Below are 26441 nucleotides of genomic sequence, written 5' to 3'. Positions count from 1 at the left end.
TGTACCCATAGAGAGATGATGGAGGCACCAAAACAAATGGTCAGTCAGTGATAAGGGATTCCAAATGTAAATCTATAGTAGGCCTAATTTCTTTCAAAATTAGCATGTGGCTGATAACTATCTATCATTAGATCTTCCCCACAATGAACCCAAGACGTGATTGGATAAGTCTGTCTCTATAGTTTGACCACCAGTGGCAATGTTGCAATTGATGACTCACCTTGGTTGCTTTGAGGAGGTGGTTTCCCAGTGCTGACCAGTGTTTCTGTGTCCTCCTCCTCGTCATCAGCCTGTCCCTACTCGAAGCCCCTCCCACCCTGGGCTGCACGTTCAGCACCTTGCAGCTCTACTGCTGAAACATCCTGTTGGGAATGTAATGTGACATCACCAGGACCCTGGGCGCCTTGATCAGGACGCTGCATGACGATGACAGGGACCATGACAACATAAAGACAGCATGTCAAACAATGTTTATGGCCAAGTTTTAGTCAAGCTATAATGACTTTGGTTGGTCTGTCAACAGAATGCACATGCTTGACCCTCTGAATTTAGTGCCAGAACAGATATAACTATGATATATTGATTCAAATTTGCACAAAGTAAGATACTATGCCAGTGTGGCCGTTCCTGCATGTTTCTCAGATCCTGCAGCAGACACACGAATCTCGCTGGAAGACTAGAAGAGAAATAAAAAGAATGGTAATGATTGAAAATCCCATATCATTATCCTAATCAATGGTAAGATGGGCCATAGAGGTTTTACTTGTAGTCAAGTAATTGACAGATTTGCATATAATTATTGCTATGGGTTTCATTAAAAGGTGTTACTGGCTAATCTTGGCTATCTCAATGATATGAAGCATGTTGGGTACAGCAAAAGCAGGCTTGTGATAGTGTCACCTTGGTAATACCTCTGCAAGCACTGGCTCAGCTCCTTGTAGTCTACTGCACAACCAAAGGAGAAAGAACGTAAGGTTAATTGCGTAACCCTGGTTCTACGATAACAGAGTCAATAAGCTTTATTGCATGCATTATATTCCGTTTTTTAGTTTAGAGTGTCTTCAATCTGTGGGAGACAAAAGGCCTACACCATAATGTCCTTTCTTCTCATTTGCAGACCTAGGTGTGACAGCCATAAAGTGGCCCATAACAAGGAACTTGTTAGAGTAACCCCAATAAGGATCATTCAAAATTGGAGTAACTGTTGAAGGCTTTTTCTAACAAGAGGAAGTTGTAGAGGAAGTATGTCTCAACCTCAGAGACTCATAAACACGTAAAGAATTTTGAACATTGATTTTGATTTGACATATCAGCTATAAACAAAACCGTGCTTATGAGGAGGAAGAGAAACCTGCATCAATGTACAGGGAAGACTTCTATCAGTGAAAGAGTGATGCCTTCTAATCTGCCCTGGGATGCACACCCTCTTTGTCCTAATAGCTCTTAAATGTGTTCTACAGTAGCGTTTGGCTGACCTCCCAGGTCTCTCCTGTCGGTGAGTTGCTGGGGGAGGCTGGCAACGACCATCAACCGGTGTAATAGGAACTTCTGGAGAGGCAGAAAATAATGGTATTAAGGTATCTGATGAGTGGGAGAACAGGTGTCAAGAAATTAGAAATAGCAGTAGGTCTATTGGCCCTACTTAAAGACTTAAGGCTACAAGCCTAGCTAACTCTAGATTGGGTGGGTTGGATTGGGAATGTGCTAATGATAGGTAAATCCATCTGTTGATTTAGGTATGTTATTTTGTCTCAACTGATTAAATAAACCATTTATATATTTTTTTAAGAATAGTGACATCAACATCCACCCACTGACCCATCACACAAACAATCAAAGAACAATCACTGGCATATTCAAATACTGTCACAGAATAGTCCAATATTATTTAGAAATGTAACCTGAGAGGTTATGACAAATCATATAATACCTTTGTAAATGGCATGCACACACATGGTCAACCAATAAACATCCTATAGTTCTCAGACACTCTTTATGGAGTTTATAAGCTGTTCAAATCTTATATATCAGTTTAAATTGCAGTACATTGCAAACAAATTGGACTCTCAGATGGCATTGAACCTGACTATTGAATATAGTTCCTGTAGTCCTACCAGACAATAAACCCCCTGCCAAAAAACAGTTCAGCCAACTCTGACTTTAGCCTACAGCGCATTGCTATATTTCCGGGTTAGGGTCAGGTGCCGGCCTCAGATTTTCACTTTATCACATATAGTTGGGCGGTTGCAAATGGGCTATCTGCAATTGCGGGTGGGTGTGGGTAAACCCATGCACCACTACTATGGCTCACAACAGTGTGCTATGAGTTTGTATGAAGAGCACCCATTTCATGCACTGAAAAGTTCATTTTTCCAGCACTGCAGCACAATCTGCCAGCATAAACCTTTCTAAGGGCCATCTAGCCCTGTGGGATTACTCCAACTTTGCAAACAGCAATTTTTGACATTAGTTGTTTGGACTTTTTACTAAGCAACATTTGTGTGGACTGGGGATTTGGAAAGAGGGTGAAAAGAGGCAGGGATATGCACCAGTGTGTGAGCTGGATGCAAGAGTTTTTATTTTTTTAACATTTTATTTCAGCTTTATTTAACTAGGCAAGTCAGTTATTAAGAACAAATTCTTATTTACAATGACGGCATACCCCAGCCAAACCCGGACGACGCTGGGCCAATTGTGCGCTGCCCTATGGGACTCCCAATCACGGCCGGATGTGATCCAGCCTGGATTCGAACCAGGGACTGTAGTGACACCTCTTGCACAAGCCGAAGGCACTTGCTTATAATACAGTATTTAACAATAAAGCATATAATACAGTCTATAATAAACAGCCTATAATAAACAGACGTGTCCAGTGAATAAGTTAGCACAAAAAAATCCCCCAGAATGTTATACATGAATAGGAGAGTATATGACTAGATCACCCCCAAAAATCAACCAATTAATTCACCACTCAACAACAATATATCATTCTGGTTCGAGATAGGTTATTGTTACGTTCTCAGTCAAATAGTAGCTTAAACATAATCAATCATATAGAACACTGAGCTATATATTAACTGGTCGGCTATAGAACCGTGTAATTCGAAAAACTATTAATTGAAGACGTGCATTGCAGCTTTTGACCACCAGATGATGCTAAAAATCTATTTTGATGCACTTGCTCTGCTCTAGTGCGTGTCTTGTCCTTGTATGATGAAGGTTGCGCGTGTGTACCAGCCTACACGTAGCATCAACAGTTTCTTCCCAACAGAGTAGTGATGGAAAGTTCTATGGAGGTAAAATATTGACTTCATTATACAATCATGTAAAGTATGAGTTGCACCTGTAGACTGAGTTTTGTAGTTATTTTGAGAATAAATGCAACACTTGGAAGCGTGATGTGTGAATAAATACAACACTTGCAAAAATGTATAAACATGTATAAATACAACACTTGCAAACATATGTGAATAAATTCAATAGGATTTGCAAGCACGCAACTACATTTCAGAATGAATACAACTCATTGAGTAAACTTGCGACTGGTGAATCTTCTTCTGTGAATCAAAACTACATTTGCCGATGTCGAATCTGTGCACTCAAGAGTTTTGGCACACATTTTGCGACTAATCTGTGCCAAAAATTTAGCAGTTAAAAACAAAAATCTGCAAGCAAGCACCGAAGGAAAGACATGAGCTCTGGTGGACAGGACATTTTCTTCTGACCAATCAGGTGAGGTGTTGACATTTTTGAACGCGCTTTCACGTTTTACTCGTGTTCTGTTTTTAATCATAATATTCAATAATCAATTATCAGGTGTAAACGTGTATTTTTCTTCTCTATGCTCATGATCTATTTCCCTGCGCGCATATGACAGAGGAGCGTGTATTAATCCTGCTGTAGGACTGACTGCACTTAACAGTTACAGTAGGTCAAACAACCCCCTAATATGAACGAGTCACTCAGAAAAACGAATCAGGACTCTCGAGTCAGAAAAAAAGAGTCGTTCAAAAAGAACGAATCGTTAGCGAACTGCAAATCACTACAGAGAACCACCGAGAGGACAGCTATGGACTGAAAACCATCGAAAGGGGCAATACACCGACTGGAAATGTTCAAGTACGTCGCAATATGTATGTATGTATGTATGACATTGTGTTGGAATTTTACACAATGTAATCGTTGTCTTTATTATCGCAAAATGCAAGAAAATACAATTCCTTCGAATTGATACGGGTAGCTACCAGTAAGTAGCTAGCTAGTTAACGTTAGCCAAGCGTCGCCCCGTGTGGCTATAGCGACTCGAGACCGGGCATGTTTGACAGCTGACAGTTTGGTTTTGACAGTTCGTTTTGGCGTACTATCTTGTGACTAATGACAGCAAACTAAATGGCAATGCTCTACTTTATTTGTTATAGATGGATAGATTTGTGAAGTATTATTTTTCCACATGCCAGATGGCCTTGAAATGGGCTTGTCATGTCAGTGTTTTTTCTGGCAGCAGATGTTCTTCACGTTAAGGATTCCTGTTAGAGATGATGATGATGCAAGAATGAGATCATGATGTAGCTAGCTAACGCGTTACCTTCAGTACGAGCCAGTATATTATTCTTTACTATTCTTCTGCACCACATTTTGTGATATCATTTTTGCCAGAGAGGAGAATTTCTCCTTATCCCACTAAATAATTCAGTGGTAATAGAAAACGTGTCAGGCACTGCATGCATCTTCCTGTCATGTGGGCTTAATATTATAATGAGTAGTGGCCTTCAAGTAAAAGCTACATTACCTCTTTCTCTCCTCTCCAACTCCCTTCTCTCAGGTTGCAAAGGTTCAGAAACTTTTATGGTAAATTCTGGAAAATTTCCATGGGAAGTTAAGCCCTGGAACTTGGGGAATTGTGCATACATTCATCAAAAGTTAGCTTATAAGAGTGAACCTTTTTTGTGGGATACACATAAGGCAATTCTAGGTCTTGTGGCATGTTTTGGTTAAATTATCCCCATTTCCAATGGAATTGCTACCCTCTGCATTCTTCCATCACATGTGCAGTGCACTCATCCATCATATGTACAGCTGATACTCAAGATCTTGCACACTAAGTAGATGCTATTGAGCTCACGCTACTACACTGTCTGAGCCAAGGACTACATGCTTTCTGGTAAGTTTTGATGGTAATACTGGGAGGGGCAAATATATTTTATGACATAATGTTTTGTTAATTAGTAAATAGTAGCCTACAGCAAGTGTGTTTTAAATAATTTCTAACTTAACCAATCTCTGCTAGTTAGTTTTTGCTACCATGTGGGTTTTAGCTTGCTTGAGTCTGCCAACTGAGGAGTGTTAATTCACCAGTTTCCATACATGTTTCATTTTAAAACATTTATCTTACAAAGGAGTTGTTTAATCTAACTGCTTAACTATTTATCTGTACATGGAATTGTGTTCGTTTTTTTTTACTCATTTGTTTTCTCATCTTTACAGGAAAATGCCACGGGCACTATCTAATGTGTGGAGACATGTCACTGCAGCTCATGTAGAAGGAAAAGCTGTGCACATTTGCAAATACTGTGCCAAATCATATGTGAAGAATGCAACAAAGAGGCCCTCTACTTCTATTAGAGGGGAAAATGATGAATCAGACACCTTATCGATGGCAACAGCACATGGTCCTCCTGAAATCAGAAGTGTTTTTGACTCAATGGAGGAACGTAGTCAGAGAAATACTGATTAATGTCTTGCTCAAGCTGTGTATGCAACTGTTTCACCTCTGATGCTCACAGGGAATTTGTATTGGAAGAGATTTCTTAATGTTCTTCGCCCAGCATACACCCCTCCAACCAGACATGCTTTATCTTCTCATTTGCTGGATGCAGAGTTCCGGTGAAGGTCAAGCAAATCATAGAGAAAGCAGACTGTATTGCAATCATCTCTGATGGTGATCGAATGTTTGTGGGCAAGGAATAATTAACTACATCCATCCCTCAACCAGTATTCTACAAGAGCACAGACACAAGGGGCAACAGAAGCACCGGTTTCTACATTGCAGATGAGCTAAAGGCAGTCATCAATGACCATGAACCACAGAAGGTATTTGCAATGGCGACAGACAATGCTGCGAACTTGAAGGCTGCTTGGTCTGAAGTGGAGGAGTCCTACCCTCACATCACACCCATTGGCTGTGCTGCTCATGCATTGAATCTTCTCCTCAAGGACATTATGGCACTGAAAATAAGAGAGCCAAGGAATTGGTTAGGTATGTGAAGGGTCAAGCGTCATGTCTAGAGAAATCCTGGCACCATCATGCTGTGGGGATGTTTTTCTGTGGCAGGGACTGTGAGATTAGTCAGGATTGAGGGAAAGATGAACGGAGCAAAGTACAGAGATCCTTGATGAAAACCTGCTCCAGAGCACTCAGGACTTCAGACTGGGACGAAAGTTCACCTTCCAACAGGACAATGACCCTAAGTACACAGCCAAGACAACGCAGGAGTAGCTTTTTCTGAATGTCCTTGAGTGGCACAGCCAGAGCCCAGATTTGAACCCAATCAAACATATCTGGAGAGACATGAAAGTAGTTGGGCAGCGACGTTCCCCATCCAACCTGACAGAGCTTGAGAGGATCTGCAGAGAAGAATGGGAGAAACTCCCTAAATACAGATGTGCTTAAAGAAAGTACTTCAAGAAAGTACTGTCTTCACTTGTAGCCTGTGAGAAAGATCTGATCGTGATGGAGAGCCATGTGAGTGAGAGGCGCTTCGGAGCACGCAGCACTTAGGAAGAATGGAACAACCGGCCGCTGGCCGCAAAAGGCATAGATTTTTTTTAGGATGCCACACACAGGGGATGCCGCCTGGAAATTCCAGTCATTATTAAGTGCTTGTCAAATTGTGAATGAGAGACTGATGAAGTGTTTACATACAGCCTGCGCAAAAAACTAAGCAGAGCTCATGCCTTTCAAATCATGATTACTCGCATCATACAGCCTTACAATGTATTACATTCTAAACATATAGCCCAACGTTTGTGGAACAACTAAAGTTACATAACTCTAAATGAAGCATATAGGAGTACCTATTTCTTTGTTAACCGCTCAACACAGAATAGCCGCATGTGCGCACTCCCTCAAATTATTTGAAGAAAATATCCTTTCTTTTTTATTCAGCTTTGTTCAATTGTATTCTACATTATAAAATAATGCCACAGAATTCTAACCAAATCTTGTCTGCTAAATGAACTAGTGTAGCCCACAGCCATATGACAGCCAGATCAGGACCTTAAATAAGGACAACTCAGAATATGCTATTCTGTTCTTCTGAAATAGACTACATTTTCTTCATTAATGTTTCTTTAGACCTGTCTAAAATAAACAATGGATTTATTGTGAAGGTGTAGGCTATATTACATGGATTTATTAGACTTGTAGATGTTCCAAAGGTCGGCATCAGTAGGTTGTGTGTGGAAGCCAGGAGATGCTAAATGTGTTTGTAAGTTACTGTGAGACCGACGGTTATTTACTTGATAATCACCGGCTGACGAAATTTCATGACCGCCACACTTCTTTTTTTTTTTTACCTCCAGGGAAATTAGAATGTCTCGTTTTATACTGCAACCTATTTCCAATTTTTTACATTTGAATCTAGAGAGTTATCTGGAACTTAATACTGCAACAGCAGTTGACACAGCAGATCTCTATGTATAGGCTAACACATCGCTTTTTCATTTCTGTTTCCTCTTTCCAGGAAACTCAAATATGCGTTGTTACATCCCTTTTTTTCTGTGCTAGGGGAAATGAATACAGTTATTTTAATAATCGACTCTGTTTGAGGCTATGGACTCAGACATGCCCTTTGATTAGTTCCCAGAAAAATCATTGATCTACAGATTTCTGCGTCCTGATGGGACCTGATGCTACAGCCCAGGAGTTGATGGCGGTCTTATTAGGCGATAGATCTAAGCTAGATAGGCTAACGCTTGCAGTCCTGGGAGTCCAACACTAACTGGCCTGGAAAGTTCAAGAGCTAGGCAACCTGCGGAAGAGCCAACTGCTGTGGCTTTGGCATACAGTGCATAATAAATGATTACTAGATAAGAGTTGAAATTGCTGAGTTGAAAATCATTCCAGTGTGTTTTGTGACTATACAGAAGAGGGCTCGAGAGAGGACGAGCGGGGGCACGCATCCATTACGCATAAATACACCCTATGGCACTCGGCTGCAACTGTACAAAAATAGCTTGAGAGGATGTTGAGAAGGTATTGATTGGAGAGGACAGAGCAGGGTACTTCAGGTCATTCTGTCATTATGTTCATTATGTTTCTAATGAAGAATGTCCTGTGTCACTGATGGATGCCCTGTGTACTCTACTGTGGTCCTATTCCTTTTTGGAAACATGTCTAATGTACCATATTTGCTCTGGTGGTTGTTCGTCTATATGAAGATGATGTATTTCCACTCAACTTATTCAACCCAACAGTGCTACTGATAAATGTAATTGTTTGTTTGTACAGTGCTTCTGTTTGTGGTTTTAGGCTGGGTTTCTGTACAGCACTTTGAGATATCAGCTGATGTAAGAAGGGCTATATAAATACATTTGATCTGTGTAATATAAATCGTTTCTGTTGATTTTCCAGATCTAAATGTATATCATGAACACAGATATGATTCCAAAATTCACCTCGAAAGACGAGGAGATTGACTTCTGGAAGACTCTTTCCCTCAAGTACCAGAAAAAGTAAGATATCATGCCTTTTATGGTACATTAATGCTATATCTAAGATCATCAGGCTTCTTTTACTTGAATTCACCAGAAACTCAAATTATGATAATATGTTGGAATCCTGTGGTTTCACTGTGTGCATGGTAACCGAGCAGCACTATAAATATATAAATATAATCTGTACTTTAAAATCCTGAGTACTTCTGAAAGGAAATTCCCCAGCCAGACTTGTTACATTGACCTCATAGCCTAGCTCTCCTCACTCTTTCGTTTTTAAGAGCATTCATGAATGACCGATATAGTTTAACCTGTGAAAGTCCTTTATGTAAGACCATGTTAGGAATGTCCTTCAATACTCCTTTATACTTCCAAAGGGACAGATCTGGTTTCACATTATAAAGTTTCTTAAGGCCTCCCGAGTGGCGCAGCGATTTAAGGCACTGCATCGCAGTGCTCGAGGCGGCACTACAGACCCGGGTTCTATCCCAGGCTGTGTCACAACCGGCCGTGAACGGGAGTCCCATAGGGCGGAGCACAATTGGCCCTGGTTAGGGGAGGGTTTGGCCGGGGAGACTTTACTTGGCTCATTGCGCTCTAGCAACTCCTTGTGGTGGGCTGAGCACCTGCCGGCTGATTTCGGTCATCAGTTGAACAGTGTTTTCTCCGACACTTTGGTGCAGCTGGCTTCCGGGTTAAGCAGGCAGGTTTTAAGAAGCGCGGTTTGACGGTTCATGTTTCGGAGGACGTATTACTTGACCTTCGCCTCTCCCGAGCCTATTGGGGAGTTGCAGCGATGAGACAAGATCGCTATTGGATATGACGAAATTGGGGAGAAAAAGGGGGTAAAATACCAAAAAATATACCTGAAGTCTACACCGAATGGGATTATTTAATAGCGGTCTTAGATTTATGTTTTCTTTTCCCATCTGTGCGAGACTGGCAGTGGGCGACAGACGTGACTATTTCTCTAAATGAACATCGTCATCGCACGGCACAGGCGCACTGCTATTTTGATACAAATGACTGCTGATAAGATCGCAGTGGACAACAGATTCCCGTAGCGCTGGGTGTAACTACACGCTGTTATATGAGGCTCTTTGGACATTTACACCCAATGGGAATCAAAGCCACTCCCCTTTGTATCGCTCAATAAATGTGTGTTTAAGATTGTCATGAATTTGGTAGTGAAGCAGCTCCTTAATATCAACAATAGATGCTCTTGCTTGAGGATTCCCCTAAACACTGTTGCAAAAATAGTTTGCCAATAAAAGGATGCTCGGGTTCCCTGACAGCTCAGGGATATCCATCCGAAAGGGACATTCACCTCTTGGGCAAAACAAGCAGTTCAAAGACCGCCGAGGGTGCTGATGCTGCGTTTGGAACTAACCACAGATGGAGGAAGTGGTGACCTGCTGGGGTTTTAAAGTTAAAGAGCCCACTTGGCTTTCCCCTTCAAAACATCACTGCCCCCAGGGTAGCAACACAGGACAGACAGCCCATAGCAGGAAGGTAGGTGCTGTTTCCAGGCCCCCCTTCCACCATGTCCCACCGGTCACATGCCTGTAGCGTGCAATGCCGATGGCCCCTGGACACATTTTTAGAGCAGCTGTGTGTCCGTGGCTTTAGCGGGCGGCAGACACTTACTTACATAACCCCATTCAACCCAACCCCCACCCTGAAACGCTACCCTGTCCTGGCCACATGCCCACAGTAAACAACCCAACCTTTTGGTTGTTTATATAATATCTACTTTTGCTCTGGGTAGCAGACAGACAGTCTGTTGCCGTTTGAGAGGCCAGTTGTGGACAAGTGGCAATGTGGTGTTAGGAAAGTCAGAGGGTTCTTTGATTGGCTGGATCACGATCAAGCGTAACCGTGCAAATCCTGTGTGGGCTTTGTGAAGCGGCCAGGATCGGCGCTTTCAATTTCCACTGTTTAAATGGCCTGAAGACAGTGTATGTTTAAGTACCTACTGTATGTCATGTAGGATTTTCATGTTATTAGATAAACAAAGATTGGTCATCTATGGGTTGCTAGTTCCTGTTACTGTCTACAAAACAGGATACGCTTTGACTTTAAGAAGTCTTGTAGATCGTAGATACCATTCATCATAGAAGGCTGTAACATGATTTTGTGATTTCTATTTTTAAAGATATGCTCCGGAACTTTGGTGAATACTGAGTATGTTTTAAACCTCCCACTATGAGCAGAATTACTGTCTTACTGCAATTAGCCTAGCCACAAAATCCCTAGTTTGAAAGCGACTGTTTCTCTGGAAGCTGTGCTGCGCCATTTTCCCCCATGTGGTCCAGCCTCCTAGCAATTTGAGTTCAACCAATGAGCTTCAGCCCCTCACCATATGAGTGACGGCTACCAAAAGTCACATCATGCACCCGCAGCAGAGCGAGAGGGCAATGATGTGGTGCGCATAGCTGCACATGTGTGACGTTGTACTCAATTTTCGGGGACCACTTTTGGCTCGTGAGCTCTACTTTCAGAACTACTGGTTAAAAAGTATACAAAAGTACAGGAGAGTTTCTTTAAGTCTTATATACTTAACCTGGGTACTTTCATTTCATAGTAAAAACCAAATAAATACTAATGGACTGTTGTACTAACCATGTCCTCCGGTGGTATCTGCCCTGTCAGTTGCCAGGAGGCCCAGGAGGAGCTGCTGGAGTTTCAGGAGGGCAGCAGAGAGCTGGAGGCAGAGCTGGAGACCCAGCTGGGCCAGGCCGAGCACCGCACGAGAGTCCTGCACTCTGAAAACAGCAGGCTCAAGAAAGAGGTGGACTCACTCAAGGTACACAAGAGGGACACAATACACTAGATCGGCTCAAGTAAAAAAAATACGTATTGTTATTGGAATGTGAGTTTACTGCATGAATTGACAAGAAAATATTTTAGAGGCGCCTTTAGCATTCATGCTCTTCTTTTGACAACCTAAGAAACACTCCATACCCTTGACATAATAAACTATTGATGACTATTTGAAGCTGCCTTATATCATCATGGCTTGTTTTTTATTGCGGTCTCCAGGGAGGAGGCATGTGTCTGTCAGTATTCCAACCTAATAGAAGTTCTTAATGACGTATCAGGCATGTTCAACAAACAGTAAAGGAGACAGAGTTCTTAGACAGAAATCGTATCAGTCAGGCAGACAAGGAACTCTCTTTCCCAATCTTGCTCTGATCACTACTATGGGGAATCGGCACCTATGTTTTACTGCCCCTCGACATCCTGTTATATCCAGCTGTGGTTAATTTGCATGAAACTCATCATTCTCATACACAATGCATCAGCAGCACATTCATTCTCATGCCGTAATTAGCGCTGGGATGAGTGTGGCTCCCTTGTCCATGTTCACATTACGACTCGAGCCATGCGAGTCACCCCACCGGTGATGGTGAGATTGTCTTCTGTTCTGCTTTTTTTTCAACTGTCTGGTGGTTATTCCAGGCAATAAACAATTATTGCTTTCATGCATTTGTTTATGGAAAATACCACAGCAATGACTGGTTTTCTCATTCTGATGCCAGAGACTGTGTCTGAGACTGTGTCTGTCACCTTGAGTAACGCCTTGTTATGAGCTACTTGACGTAGGCTAGAATGTATGTGCTGATGAATATGTAGTTAATGTAAAATGGCATTTCAGGACAAAGCAGGATTTGTCTGGCCCAGGTTAGTGGTTAATTGATTCAGACGTGGCATATCCGGAAGATATAGGTCAGAAAGACTGGCAGACCCAGACAAATTTTTGAGCTGAGCTCCAGAAGAAGATAAAGAGTCACATCATCATCCCATACCCTGAGAACGCTGGAGTAAACGGATCATAACGGAGTGCTCTGTAAAATAGATGACCGAATGTAGGTTACCACGGTGGTTCCCTCCACTTGTTTGGGTATGCGACTGCAAGGTCTTAGGAAAATGAAGCTTTAACGTCCTATTTAAAATGCCCCCCCCTCTTCTCTCTCCATCTCTTGACCCCCCCCCCCCAGGAAAAACTGGAGCAGCAGTATGCCCAGAGCTACAAACAGATCAACATGCTGGAGGATGACCTGGGACAGACCAGGGGCATAAAGGAGAAGCTCCACAAATACGTGAGGGAGCTAGAGCAGTCCAACGACGACCTAGAAAGAGCTAAGAGGTCAGCAAAGAGACCAGACCACTAAACAGTATCTAACAGACAGATACTGGATACAGCATTAGAAGAGGAGCTGTAGAAGTCATCATAACCTGATATTTACTGTATACTTCAGGATGTTTGTTTTGGATGAAAAAGGCAATAGTAGAGACAATATCTACCAGTAGTACTAATTTAACAGTTGATGCAAAAGTATTCATCCTCTTTCAGAACATAAACTCATACATTAACACCATGCAGAGAGGTGCTGATGAATGCTGGAGGCTGAGATGCTTGTTGCATGTTTTCTAATTAATTCCCCACTGTGCTCTTCATTGGGAGTAATCAGATGACTGATGGAAAATCCCCATTCCAATTAAAACATGCCTCTGGCCCAAATGGGTCTGATTGCTGTAAATTCCCCGACCAGTTTATTAGGTACACCACCCCGTTCACGAAATTGGATCGCTCCTACAGACAGTGAGTCTCGTGGCCGTGGCCTATATAAAGCAGGCAGACGGGCATCAAGGCATTCGGTTACTGTTTGATTGAACGTTAGAATGGGCAAACGAGTGACCTAAGCAACTGAGCGTGCTATGATCGTCAGTGCCAGGCGCGCCGGATCCAGTATCTCAGAAACGGCCACCCTCCTGGGCATTTCACGCACTACATTGTCTACGGTTTACCGAGAAACAACCAGTCAGCGGCAGTCCTGTGGGCAAAAGGAGCTTGTTAATGAGAGTAATGTTGTCACGATACCAACATTTTACTAACGATACCAGGCCAAGTATTACAATGCAAAGTAATTTCGTAATACCACAGGGGGAAAATTCAGTGGCCTCGTGTCCTGTTCGACAATTGTTCCCGTTTTCTAAACGTTATGTGCATGTGCTACACAAAAAAACCTGTCACTGATATTCACACTTCTACTCAATACAACACATATAGCATTTAACTTTACACTGTATAATTCAATACTGCATAGAATGGCATGGACCCATGCCAAATCTTTTTAGTTTCCTGAGGGGGAATAGGCTTTGTCGTGCCCTCTTCACAACCGTCTTGGTGTGTTTAGACCATTCTAGTTTGTTGGTGACGTGGACACCAAGGAACTTCACGCTCTCAACCTGCTCCACTACGGCCCCGTTGATGAGAATGGGGGCGTTCTCGGTCCTCCTTTTCCTGTAGTCCACAATCATCTCCTTAGTCTTGGTTACATTGAGGGATAGGATGTTATTCTGGCACCACCCGGCCAAGTCTCTGACCTCCTCCCTAAAGGCTGTCTCGTCGTTGTCGGTGATCAGGCCTACCATTTTTGTGTCGTCTGCAAACTTAATGATGGTGTTGGAGTCGTGCCTGGCCATGCAGTCGTAAGGTGAACAGGGAGTACAGGAGAGGACTGAGCACGCACCTCTGAGGTGCTCCAGTGTTGAGGATCAGCGTGGCACCTAATGATCTGCATGTCATTGTGGCAATAAGTGGAAAACGCTGCATGAAATCTTCTTTACTCTTCAGTTGGAACACACACACTCCCTTCCTTACACACTCTCTCTCTTATAAACACACACACACCACTCTTTGATATAGTTTAGGCTTACATTAGGCCTATATGAATCCTTTGAAACACATCTCATGAGTAGCAGACCCTTTTCCTTTCTTCCAGTGCCAATCAAATTTGCCTAGACCTACTGTCAAGTTACCAGGTTGTTCGCCAGCTAGGTAAAATGACTGATTTACTGTTGTTCTTTATCAAACCAGTAATTATCACCCCAGGGTTGGTTTTAAAATGATATCGCGCAGTAAGAAAAAAAGGTAGCTCCGGTTGTATGGCTCATATTTCTTAAATAATTTGAACTAGGGAAGAGCTGTTTTCTTTGATGTAAAGCTGCCAGCATGCCTGTTGAAAAGCTGCTTTTCCTCTCTGGCACTGCTGCATGACAGTGAACTTGCAAGGCTGACACAGACTGGTTATATCTGGGATGAAATGATATACAATGTATCAACTTTGCTTGCTCCAATGTATGAAATGTACAAATGTAACAACAGTAGACTGATCAGTATCTGAATCCATGCTCTCCTTCACAGATAAATGATATTTTTAAAAACTGATGGAGGAATAGATGAGCAGGAAGAATAGGCTGGAGAGAAGCTAGTGAGGGCTGGAAGGGGATGGGGCTGGCTGATTACGCTGCCACACGTGATACGCGCTTGAAAGTGACATTATTTGAACTGGCGAATGCTAGTTGCTGTTGCTTAAAGTTTTACTCAATTTATAAGCAAAGTGTCAGTATCATATGAAATGGTATTATAAAATGTTGGTATCATAAGTATCGTGACTTTTTGGTACTGTGATGTTGTATTGTGCGTAGATTGAGGAAATAATATTTTTTTTAAAGAATAATTTAGAATAAGGCTGTTACGTTATAATGTGGAAAAAGTCTAGGGGTCTGAATACATTCCGAATGCACTGTATATGCTCCCAACTCAGTGCCATATATCATGAACGCTTGAACCAGGGTATGTAGACAATCAGTGCAACCAATGAACATAGCATAGGTCATTCTAATTAGAGTTAATAAGGGATTAAAAAGTTTTAACTGTTTAAAAAAACAATAGTTTACAGCATGTTGAATATATGGGACTATTTACATCATATTTCAAAATGAATCATTATTGTATGATACATGATATTAACATAAGTCATTGTTTAATTTCATTTTTGTTTCATTGATTTCATTTCATGTAATCTTTTGGTTCAAACAATGCTTATTAAGCATCATCGACATGGAATGGAATATGATATGTGCAAGCTGGTAAGCTGTGGAAAGAATATGTCCTTTCAGCAAACATGTTAATTGAAATGCTAATTTAGCACTGACCTCTGTTAACCAAGAACAAAAATCATGCATAATTTAGTCAGAGGCTCGATTTATGTTTGCACAGTTTGTCCACAAGAGATTAATTTAGCACCAAATAACAGTAATGCATCACGGTGAAACACGGGTATCAGTGTATGTTTCAGCATGTGCCTTTGTGTGCAGAAGCAAAGAGTCCACTGAACAGTGTTTTCCTTTGAATTAAATTATTTATTTATTTCTGCAGGGCTACAATTGTGTCCCTGGAGGACTTTGAGCAGCGTCTGAACCAGGCTATCGAGAGGAACGCCTTCCTGGAGAGCGAGCTGGATGAGAAGGAATTCGTCCTGGTCTCAGTGCAGAGATTGAAAGATGAGGCCAGAGGTGCTTATTGATCCGTTTTGACTAATTAGAAAATTAGCTGTTCCCTTTTCTCTTTCATCTTCTCAGTGATATGTGTGAAATGAATAGAACCCATGTACTCACAGCATTAGCATTGCTTACAGCCACAAATTATTGTTGGGAGAGACTATCACACCATTAACCTCAATCTGATTGTCTGGTCTGATTTAGCCTTAAATAGTCTGTCTGTCTGCTTGTCTGTCAGACCTGCGGCAGGAGCTTGCTGTCCGAGAGCGAAATACGGACGTAACCAGGATGTCGGCGCCCACCTCGCCCACCCAGGAGGACAATGACAAGATGGATTACTCTGTCCAGGCCTCACTGTCTCTCCCCGCAACGCCGCTCGCGAAGAGTCTGGACAATGCCTTCGCCAACCCCACAGGTACCCTTTTGCTCTGACCTCAACACTGTCTCCTTTTTTATGTGAAGTATACTGTATGTCAATGACTGTTCTATTGGCGAACGTACAATCACTGGATAACAAAATGGACGAGCTCCGTTCGAGACTATCCTATAAATGGGACCTGAAGAACTATAATATCCACGTTTCTCGGACTCGTGGCTGAACAAGGACATGGATAAGATACACTATACAGTGGGGCAAAAAAGTATTTAGTCAGCCACCAATTGTGCAAGTTCTCCCACTTAAAAAGATGAGAGGCCTGTAATTTTCATCATAGGTACACTTCAACTATGACAGACAAAACGAGGGAAAAAAATCCAGAAAATCACATTGTATGATTTTTTATGAATTTATTTGCAAATTATGGTGGAAAATAAGTATTTGGTCAATAACAAAAGTTTCTCAATACTTTGTTATATACCCTTTGTTGGCAATGACAGAGGTCAAACGTTTTCTTCACGAGGTTTTCACACACGGTTGCTGGTATTTTGACCCATTCCTCCATGCAGATCTCCTCTAGAGCAGTGATGTTTTGGGGCTGTTGCTGGGCAACACAGACTTTCAACTCCCTCCAAAGATTTTCTATGGGGTAGAGATCTGGAGACTGGCTAGGCCACTCCAGGACCTTGAAATGCTTCTTACAAAGCCACTCCTTCGTTGCCCGTGCGGTGTGTTCGGGATCATTGTCATGCTGAAAGACCCAGCCACGTTTCATCTTCAATGCCCTTGTTGATGGAAGGAGGTTTTCACTCAAAATCTCACGATACATGGCCCCATTCATTCTTTCCTTTACACGGATCAGTCGTCCTGGTCCCTTTGCAGAAAAACAGCCCCAAAGCATGATGTTTCCACCCCCATGCTTCACAGTAGGTATGGTGTTCTTTGGATGCAACTCAGCATTCTATGTCCTCCAAACACGACGAGTTGAGTTTTACCAAAAAGTTATATTTTGGTTTCATCTGACCATATGACATTCTCCCAATCTTCTTCTGGATCATCCAAATGCTCTCTAGCAAACTTCAGAAGGCCTGGACATGTACTGGCTTAAGCAGGGGGACACGTCTGGCACTGCAGGATTTGAGTCCCTGGCGGCGTAGTGTGTTACTGATGGTAGGCTTTGTTACTTTGGTCCCAGCTCTCTGCAGGTCATTCACTAGGTCCCCCTGTGTGGTTCTGGGATTTTTGCTCACCGTTCTTGTGATCATTTTGACCCCACGGGGTGAGATCTTGCATGGATCCCCAGATCGAGGGAGATTATCAGTGGTCTTGTATGTCTTCCATTTCCTAATAATTGCTCCCACAGTTGATTTCTTCAAACCAAGCTGCTTACCTATTGCAGATTCAGTCTTCCCAGCCTGGTGCAGGTCTACAATTTTGTTTCTGGTGTCCTTTGACAGCTCTTTGGTCTTGGCCATAGTGGATTTTGGAGTGTGACTGTTTGAGGTTGTGGACAGGTGTCTTTTATACTGATAACAAGTTCAAACAGGTGCCATTAATACAGGTAACGAGTGGAGGACAGAGGAGCCTCTTAAAGAAGAAGTTACAGGTCTGTGAGAGCCAGAAATCTTGCTTGTTTGTAGGTGACCAAATACTTATTTTCCACCATAATTTGCAAATAAATTAATTAAAAATCCTACAATGTGATTTTCTGGATTTTATTTTCTCATTTTGTCTGTCATAGTTGAAGTGTACCTATGATGAAAATTACACTAAGCTAATTACCTGAACACCTGCCAATACAACTGGATCCTGGACTTCCTGATGGGCTGCCCCCAGGTGGCGAGGGCAGGCAATCACACATCTGCCACGCTGACCCTCAACACGGGGGGGGGGCCCTCAGGGGTGCGTGCTTAGTCCCCTCCTGTACTCTCGTTTCACCCATGAATGTGTGGCCGCGCATGACTCCAACACCATTCTTAAGTTTCCCGACGACACAACGGTGGGAGGCCTGATCACCGAAGACAGTTGGGCAGCCTATAGGGAGGAGATCAGAGATGCCAGGACAACAACCTCTTCCTCAACGTCAGCAACACAAAGGAGCTGATCGTGGGCTACTGATCGCTGGAGAAATGGGAGGAAGGAATGTACATGAATAATGGTCTGCATGCCATTGTGGCAGTCAGGGGAAAATGCTGCATGAAACCTTCTTTACTCTTCAGTTAACACCAGCGCACACACTCTCCTTCCCTTACACACACACACTCCGTCTCCCCCTCTCTCATAAACACACACACACCACTCTCTCTCTCTTCCAGGATGCTGGCCTTCTAGGCAGAGTTCTTCTGTCCAGTGTCTGTGTTCTTTTTCCCATCTACTTTTTATTGGCCAGTCTGAGATATGGCTTTTTCTTTGCAACTCTGCACCCAGCATCCCGGAGTCGCCTCTTCACTGTTGACGTTGAGACTGGTGTTTTGCGGGTACTATTTAATGAAGCTGCCAGTTGAGGACTTGTGAGGCGTCTGTTTCTCAAGCCAGACACTCTAATGTACTTGTCCTCTTGCTCAGTTGTGCACCGGGCCTCCCCCTCCTCTTTCTATTCTGGCTAGAGCCAGTTTGCGCTGTTCTGTGAAGGGAGTAGTACACAGCGTTGTACGAGATCTTCAGTTTCTTGGCAATTTCTCGCATGGAATAGCCTTCATTTCTCAGAACAAGAATAGACTGATGAGTTTCAGAAGAAAGTTATTTGTTGCTGGCCATTTTGAGCATGTAATCGAACCCACAAATGCTGACGTTCCAGATACTCAACTAGTCTAACGGCCAGTTTTGTTGCTTCTTTAATCAGAATAACATTTTTCAGCTGTGCTAACATAATTGCAAAAGGGTTTTCTAATGCTCAATTGGCCTTTTAAAATGATAAACTTGGATTAGCTAACACAACGTGCCATTGGAATACAGGAGTGATGGTTGCTGATAACAGGCCTAACAAATCAAAATATATTTTAGATTTTTGATTCTTCAAAGTAGCCACCCTTTGCCTTGATGACAGCTTTGCACACTCTTGGCATTCTCTCAACCAGCTTCACCTGGAAATTTTGAAGGAGTTCCCACATATGCTAAGCACTTATTTGCTGCTTTTCCTTCGCTCTGCGGTCCAACTCGTCCCAAACCATCTCCATTGGGTTGAGGTCAGTTGGTTGTGGAGTCCAGGTCATCTGATGCAGCACTCCATCACTCTCCTTCTTGGTCAAATAGCCCTTACACATCCTGGAGGTGTGTTGGGTCATTGTCCTGTTGAAAACAAATTATAGTCCCACTAAGCGCAAACCAGATGGGATGGCGTATCGTTGCAGAATGCTGTGGTAGCCATGTTGGTTAAGTGTGCCTTCAATTCTAAATAAATCATTGACAGTGTAACCAGAAAGCACCATCACACCACCTCCATGCTTCACGGTAGGAACCACACATGCAGAGATCTTCCTTTCACCTACTCTGCGTCTCACAAAGACACGGCAGTTGGAACCAAAAATCTTACATTTGGACTCATCAGACCAAAGGATAGATTTCCACCGGTCTAATGTCCATTGCTTGTGTTTCTTGGCCCAGGCAACTCTCTTCTTCTTATTGGTGTCCTTTTAGTAGTTGCTTCTTTGCAGCAATTCAACCATGAAGGCTTGATTCACGCAGTCTCCTCTGAACAGTTGATGTTGAGATGTGTCTGTTACTTGAACTCTGAAGCATTTATTTGGCTGGTAACGCTAATGAACTTATCCTCTGCAGCAGAGGTAACTTTGGGTCTTCCTTTCTTGTGGCAGTCCTCATGAGAGCCCTTGATGGTTTTTGCGACTGCACTTGAAGAAATGTTCCGCATTGACTGACCTTCATGTCCTAAAGTAATGATGGACTGTCATTTCTCTTTGCTTATTTGAGCTGTTCTTGCCATAATATGGACTTGGTCTTTCACCAAATAGGACTATATTCTGTATACTACCTGTACCTTGTCACAACACAACTGTTTGGCTCAAACGCATTTAGAAGGAAAGAAATTCCACAAATTAACATTTAAGGCACACCTGTTAATTGAAATTATTTCCAGGTGACTATCTCATGAAGCTGGTTGAGAGAATGCCAAGTGTGCAAAGCTGTCATCAAGGCAAAGGGTAGCTACTTTGAAGAATCTCAAATATAAAATATATTTTGATTTGTTTCACACTTTTTTTTTTGGTTAGTACATGATTCCATATGTGTTATTTCATAGTTTTGATGTCTTTGCTATTATTCTACAATGTAGAAAAAAAGAAAAAAAGAAAGAAAAACCCTTGAATGAGTAGGTGTGTCCAAACTTTTGACTGGTACTATACGACTTGGTACTGGTACCCATATAGCCAAGTTATCGTTAGTCATTGTGTATTTATTATTACGTGTTCTACTTTTCTAATATTTTGCTATTTTCTTTCTCTCTGCATTGTTAGGAAAGGTCTGTAAGTAAGCATTTCACTGTTAGTCTACACTTGTTGTTTACAAAGCATGTGACTAATAAAATGTGATTTTGATTTGTATATTGTATTCATTTTCCAGAGTTGTCCAATGGCCTTGGTAACTCACTGACTCCCTCTGCTAGAATATCAGCCCTCAACATCGTCAGTGACTTGCTACGGAAAGTGGGGGTGAGACATACATTTTTCTATTTGCACACATTCGCTATTCACTGTATACTCTGGTACACTAAGACGGTATCTTATATATCGACCTCTTGCTAATAGTGGAACGTCTCTATCTTTTTGCGTTCTCTACGTCCATCTCAGGCTCTGGAGTCTAAGCTGACAGCCTGCAGGAACTTTGCCAAGGACCAGAAAGCCAGGAACTCTTATGCCATCACGGAAAACGGGAACGTGATCAACGGCAACACAGCCAAGTTCTCCCATATACTCCACACGACGTCGTCATACTACGACAAAATGTAAGTCGAAGCCAGATTCAACTACACCCTCTCTGACTCACACACACACATACACACACACATTACTCATTTGTGAGGTACAGGAGATTGAAGATATGGTTTTCCGAGAAAGCCACTTTGTAAAGGACAACAACATTTCTTAGATGTCAAATCTTTGTTTTGGTTATAAGCCTAATGCATTAGTCATTTTCTCGATGTATTGTTTGCTGTGTTAAGACCCCTCTGGCTTTACAGTTAGATTTCTTAATGATGATGTTGATCCATTTGACAGTAGAAATGTGTATTTGAAATGTTTGTTTAGTGTTGGGAGTACATGGAAGTGTGTTGACGTTGGAGGAGTTATGGAGGTTGACAAGGTCTCTCAGACCCTTGTGTTTTTCCCCAGCAGGAGAGAGAGGGTCATATTCCCTGCATTAATTCTGGGTAATAATCTTCCTCTCATGATGTGTGGGTCACCTGCATGCTGTTTGATTAACAAGCCTCCCTACTTTTCTCTTATAGCGCTGGGGTAGACTCACTCACTGTGGGGCTAGATATCTGCTCTGGGTGGCGGTACATTTCTCTGCTTCTTAACACTGCTGTACAGTAGATATATCTCCTTCCCATTGAATATATCTGTATCTGGTGTGTTGGTAGCTTTAATGGTCTTTGGATCAATAATAATTTTGGGGGGATATTGATTCTCAGTTTTGTGGTGTGTAGGAGAAAGCATGTACTGTAGTGCAATGGAAAGTTGGTTGTGGTACACTTTTTGAATTTTGTGCTCAATTATTGTCAATTAACTACAAACTACTGGATGTGAACAATACATTTTTGCAGCTGATTCTAAAGTAAAAAGTAACCTTTTCCTGTTCTTATGTAGCCGGTGCTGTCCTTCTGTTTTTCCTTATTGAGGTTGTCTTTCAAGGTATGAATACTATGTCCCCTGTAGAAGTGGTGTGACTGTGTGTAGAGGTTATAGTGCCATGGTGTTGTTTCTACTGTGTGAGGAACTATAGATATGAGCTTGACTGAGCATGTTGAGCAGGACATGCTCACAAGGACACGGTTTGAGTTTCACCGCAGGGAGGAGCAGAGAAGTTATAAATATAGCTCTTTACTAAAGAGCACACTCACCACTGTGCCATACTATTCATATTACTAGCTAGCTAAATAGATAAGAAGGAATCGGATTCCAGACACGGGTGTTTGAAATGGAATACATTAATACACAACACACCTTTTTAGAATATTTTTTTTTTTAAGGAGTGGGGCAGTCCCACTCCTTTCGTCATTTTTTTTAGCTCTATTGTAGAGAGATTACAGTGGAAAGATGGGGGAGCCAAAGGGCAGTGGGCCGGATTCGAACCCATGCCGACTCTGGGATTAACTTTTTTTATATGGTCAAAACTAGGTTGAACAAACTCCACTAGGTATTAAAAGAGAGGGGAGGGAGCATGTGTATGGTTTTACATTTGACTGGCAATACCTAGGAATTAGGCTAGGCAGATTTTATGTTTACTATGCTAATATACCTGTTTTACCACCCCATAATATGAATCCAGCTAGGTTCATTTTGTAAGTAGCAATAAGTGAGATGTTGCCTAACCGTCAGTAGACCAGACTAACCCATGTTGTGTTTGTGTTTACAGCAGGGCGGTGAATGGCCTGGACCCTGGCACACTGACAGCCATCACAGCACCCCCCTCTCCCTCCCCCCCTGACCTACTGCCTCTCATTGTGTGACGGTGACAGACAGTACCACTGCCAAGCCCCCCCCCCCAACACCTTCCTTCTGCCAATGGACAAGACTATGTCTTAAAACAGAAAGCATTGTGTTGGCTTTCAAATGAGGACATAAAAATGGCCGGCACGATTAAACACTTTTCACATACTGTAATACTGGCCCCTCTTTGCAGTCACTACATATTAACAGGCTATCTTTGTGTCATTCTGACCCTTTAGTGCTTGTGGGACTATTATAGAGGAAACAGTGAGGGATTCAAATATACATTGAGTGTACAAAACATTAAGAACACTTCCTAATATTCAGTTTTACCCCATCCCTTTTGCCCTCAGAACAGCCACAATTCGTCAGGGCATGGACTCTACAAGGTGTCGAAAGCGTTACACAGGGATTCTGGCCCATGTTGACTCCAATGCTTCCCAGAGTTGTCAAGTTGGCTGGATGTCCTTTGGGTGGTGGACCATTCTTGATACACACGGGAAACTGTTGAGCGTGAAAAACCCAGCAGGGTTGCAGTTCTTGACACAAACCGGTGCGCCTGGCACCTACTACCATACTCCATTCAAAGGCACTTAAATCTTGTCTTCCCATTCACCCTCTGAATGGCACACATACACAACCAATGTGTCACTTTTCTCGAGGCTTAAAAAAAGTATTTAACCCTTCATCTACACTGATTTGAAGTGGATTTAACAATTGACATCAATAAGGGATCATAGCTTTCACCTGAATTCACCTGGTCAGTCTGTCGTGGAAGGAGCGGGTGTTCATAATGTTTTGTACACTCCGTCTATTTTATTTAACTGTTACGATTTGTCAGTGCGTGGCAGCTGATACTGTATCAGGTGAGAGACTAGATTAGCCAGAGTCAGAAGAAATAAGATGCACATGTCTGTATTACTGTATCTAGCAGCTTTGCCTCAGGCTGTGGAGAGACCCTATCTCCTGCAACTTTCCATCTGTTATTTTCCATTTATGAATGGAAAACTACGGTTAATGACTTGGCAGCTGGCACAGCGGTGTAGATGTGTTTAATAGCCTGGAATGATCGTTCACCACATGGACCTGCTCCTAACAGGCTGACATATTGCCCATCAATAATTGATGGTGGTTTAAATATCCTATGTCGACCTCATCTGCCTTTCTGACCTTGAGTTTAATTCCAGTAACCATTTGAAGAATCTAATATTTTACAGTTTTGTTTGTGTGTCTGTGTTAAAATTGAATGGAAACCGTAAACATGTGTTGGCTTAAACATGTTCAGAAGGGATGATGAAGGAAATCCTTCTTGTCTTGTTGTGGTGAGTATTCTGGGCTTCCTGCCCTGTTAACCATATGGTGCACAGTATTGGTCATATTGATCACATATTTAAAGTTGTCCACTTGAGTGGTGTTGTCATGGTGTTTTAGACCACTTTTGCCAGTTTTCAGTTTTGGGATTTTAACTGAAAGTTTTTCTTAATTTTCAGTGTTATCTTATTGAAGAAGAAAAAAAATGTTTATACAGTGTATTTGGAAAGTATTCAGACCCCTTGACATTTTCCACATTTTGTTACGTTACAGCCTTAATCTAAAAGGGATTCAATTGTTTTTTTCCCTCATCAATACCCTATAATGACCACGGAAAAATTGGTTTTTTGATGTTTTTAAAAAATGAAACATAAAATAAAAAATGAAATCACATTTGCACAGGTATTCAGACCCTTTATTCAGTACTTTGTTGAAGCAGCGATTACAGCCTTGAGTCTTCTTTGGTATGAAGCTACAACCTTGGCACACCTGTATTTGGGGAGTTTCTCCCATTCGCTGCAGATCCTCTCAAGCTCTGTCAGGTTGGATGGGAAACGTCGCTGCCCAGCTACTTTCAGGTTTCTCCAGAGATGTTACATCAGGTTCTAGTCCGGGCTCTGGCTAGGCCACTCAATGACATTCAGAGACTTGTTCCAAAGTCACTCCTGCGTTGTCTTGGCTAGGTGCTTAGGGTTGTTGTCCTGTTGTGCTCTGGAGCAGGTTTTCATCCAGGGTCTCTCTGTACTCCATTCATCTTTACCTCAATCCTGAGTAGTCTCCCAGTCCCTGCCGCTGAAAAACAACCTAACAGCATGATGCTGCCACCAACATGCTTCACCGTAGGGATGGTGCGAGGTTTCCTCCAAACATGACACTTGGCGTTCAGGCCAAATAGTTCAATCTTGGTTTCATCAGACCAGAGAATCTTGTTTCTCATGGTCTGGGAGTCCTTTAGGTGCCTTTTGGCAAACCAAGTGGGCTGTCATGTGCCTTTTACTGAAGAGTGTCTTCCGTCTGGCCACTCTACCATAAAGGCCTGATTGGTGGAGTGCTGCAGAGATCGGAAAACCTTCCAGAAGGACAACCATCTCCACAGAGGAACTCTGGAGCTCTGTCACATTGACCATCGGGGTCACCTCCCTGATCAAGGCCCTTCTCCCTCAATTGCTCAGTTTGGCCGGGCAGCCAGCTCTAGGAAGTCTCGGTGGTTCCAAACTTCTTCCATTTAAGAGTGATGGCCACTGTGTTCATGGGGACCTTCAATGCTGCAGACATTTTTTGTTATCTTTCCCCAGATCTGTGCCTCGACACAATCCTGTCTCGGAGCTCTACGGAATATTCCTTTGACCTCATGGCTTGGTTTTTGCTCTGACATGCACTGTGGGATCTTTATATAGACAGGTCTGTGCCTTTCCAAATCATGTCCAATCAATTGAATTTTACCACAGGTGAACTCCAATCAAGTTGTAGAAACATCTCAAGGATGATCAATGGAAACAGGATGCACCTGAGCTGAGTCTCATGGCAAAGAGTCTGAATACTTATGTAAATAAGGTTTCTGTTTTTTTGTTTTTTTTTATACATTTGCAAAAAAATCTAAAAACCTGTTTTCGCTTTGTCATGGGATATTGTGTGTAGCTTTGAGGATTTAAAAAAAATGTAATGCATTTTAGAATAGACTAACGTAACAATGTGGAAAAAGTCACGGGGTCTGAATACTTTCCGAATGCACTGTATATCACACAATTGTGTGTTGGCAACCTATATTTGAAGTAAGTAGCACTTCATCCTGTGCAAATATTTTCCCCTTATTTTCACATTTATTTTATCAGTTTTATTCAATTGCAATATTGCCTGTTTGTATGTTTTAATGTACATAGTTTTGTTAATTTATTTCAGATTTATTTTATGGGATGATTTTAGATTCAAATAAACATTTTGATTATACATTAGTCATATGTCATGATGTATGATCAGTTGTCTTCAAATGTTGAGAAAATAAAAAAATATATAAAGCCAACTATAAA

At 42.2% G+C, this 26441-nt stretch overlaps 1 protein-coding gene and 1 pseudogene across 14 annotated transcripts; one reads left to right on the top strand and one right to left on the bottom strand.

Annotated features, from left to right (window-relative positions):
* The window catches only part of LOC139377098 (testis-expressed protein 47-like), a 12370-nt pseudogene extending 6178 nt beyond the window's left edge, over positions 1-6192 (bottom strand).
* LOC139376415 (nuclear distribution protein nudE-like 1-A) lies at positions 3540-26441 on the top strand. Of its 14 annotated transcripts, XR_011627920.1 has the most exons (12): positions 4018-4133; positions 8633-8733; positions 11368-11521; positions 12717-12865; positions 15944-16080; positions 16304-16480; positions 21017-21105; positions 21244-21398; positions 21787-21821; positions 22261-22305; positions 23030-23765; positions 23882-24816. XR_011627920.1 is itself a non-coding variant. In XM_071118987.1 (11 exons), exons 2-11 carry the CDS (start codon positions 8639-8641, stop codon positions 23038-23040), a joined length of 1047 nt encoding a protein of 348 aa, XP_070975088.1. In that variant the 5' UTR covers positions 3977-4119; positions 8633-8638; the 3' UTR covers positions 23041-24620. The 14 variants fall into 14 exon arrangements, 11 of the variants coding, with proteins under 11 accessions (XP_070975086.1, XP_070975091.1, XP_070975089.1 ...); XM_071118987.1 differs by having other exon boundaries at positions 3977-4119; positions 23030-24620; XR_011627921.1 differs by lacking the exon at positions 22261-22305 and having other exon boundaries at positions 3989-4119; positions 23882-24620.

The sequence above is a fragment of the Oncorhynchus clarkii genome, chromosome 20 (genome assembly GCF_045791955.1).
Source record: "Oncorhynchus clarkii lewisi isolate Uvic-CL-2024 chromosome 20, UVic_Ocla_1.0, whole genome shotgun sequence".
Lineage (NCBI taxonomy): Eukaryota > Metazoa > Chordata > Actinopteri > Salmoniformes > Salmonidae > Oncorhynchus > Oncorhynchus clarkii.
Note: the sequence above shows the minus strand (reverse complement) of the source record. Positions and strands in the feature narration are given on the sequence as shown.

Bases quoted from the DNA above. Each gene is read 5' to 3' on its own strand.
- LOC139376415 (XM_071118985.1), top strand. From the start codon at position 8,639: ATGTATATCATGAACACAGATATGATTCCAAAATTCACCTCGAAAGAC. The intron at 16,081-16,303 runs GTGCTTATTGAT...CTTGTCTGTCAG, and splicing joins ATTGAAAGATGAGGCCAGAG to ACCTGCGGCAGGAGCTTGCT. The intron at 16,481-21,016 runs GTACCCTTTTGC...TTCATTTTCCAG, and splicing joins TGCCTTCGCCAACCCCACAG to AGTTGTCCAATGGCCTTGGT.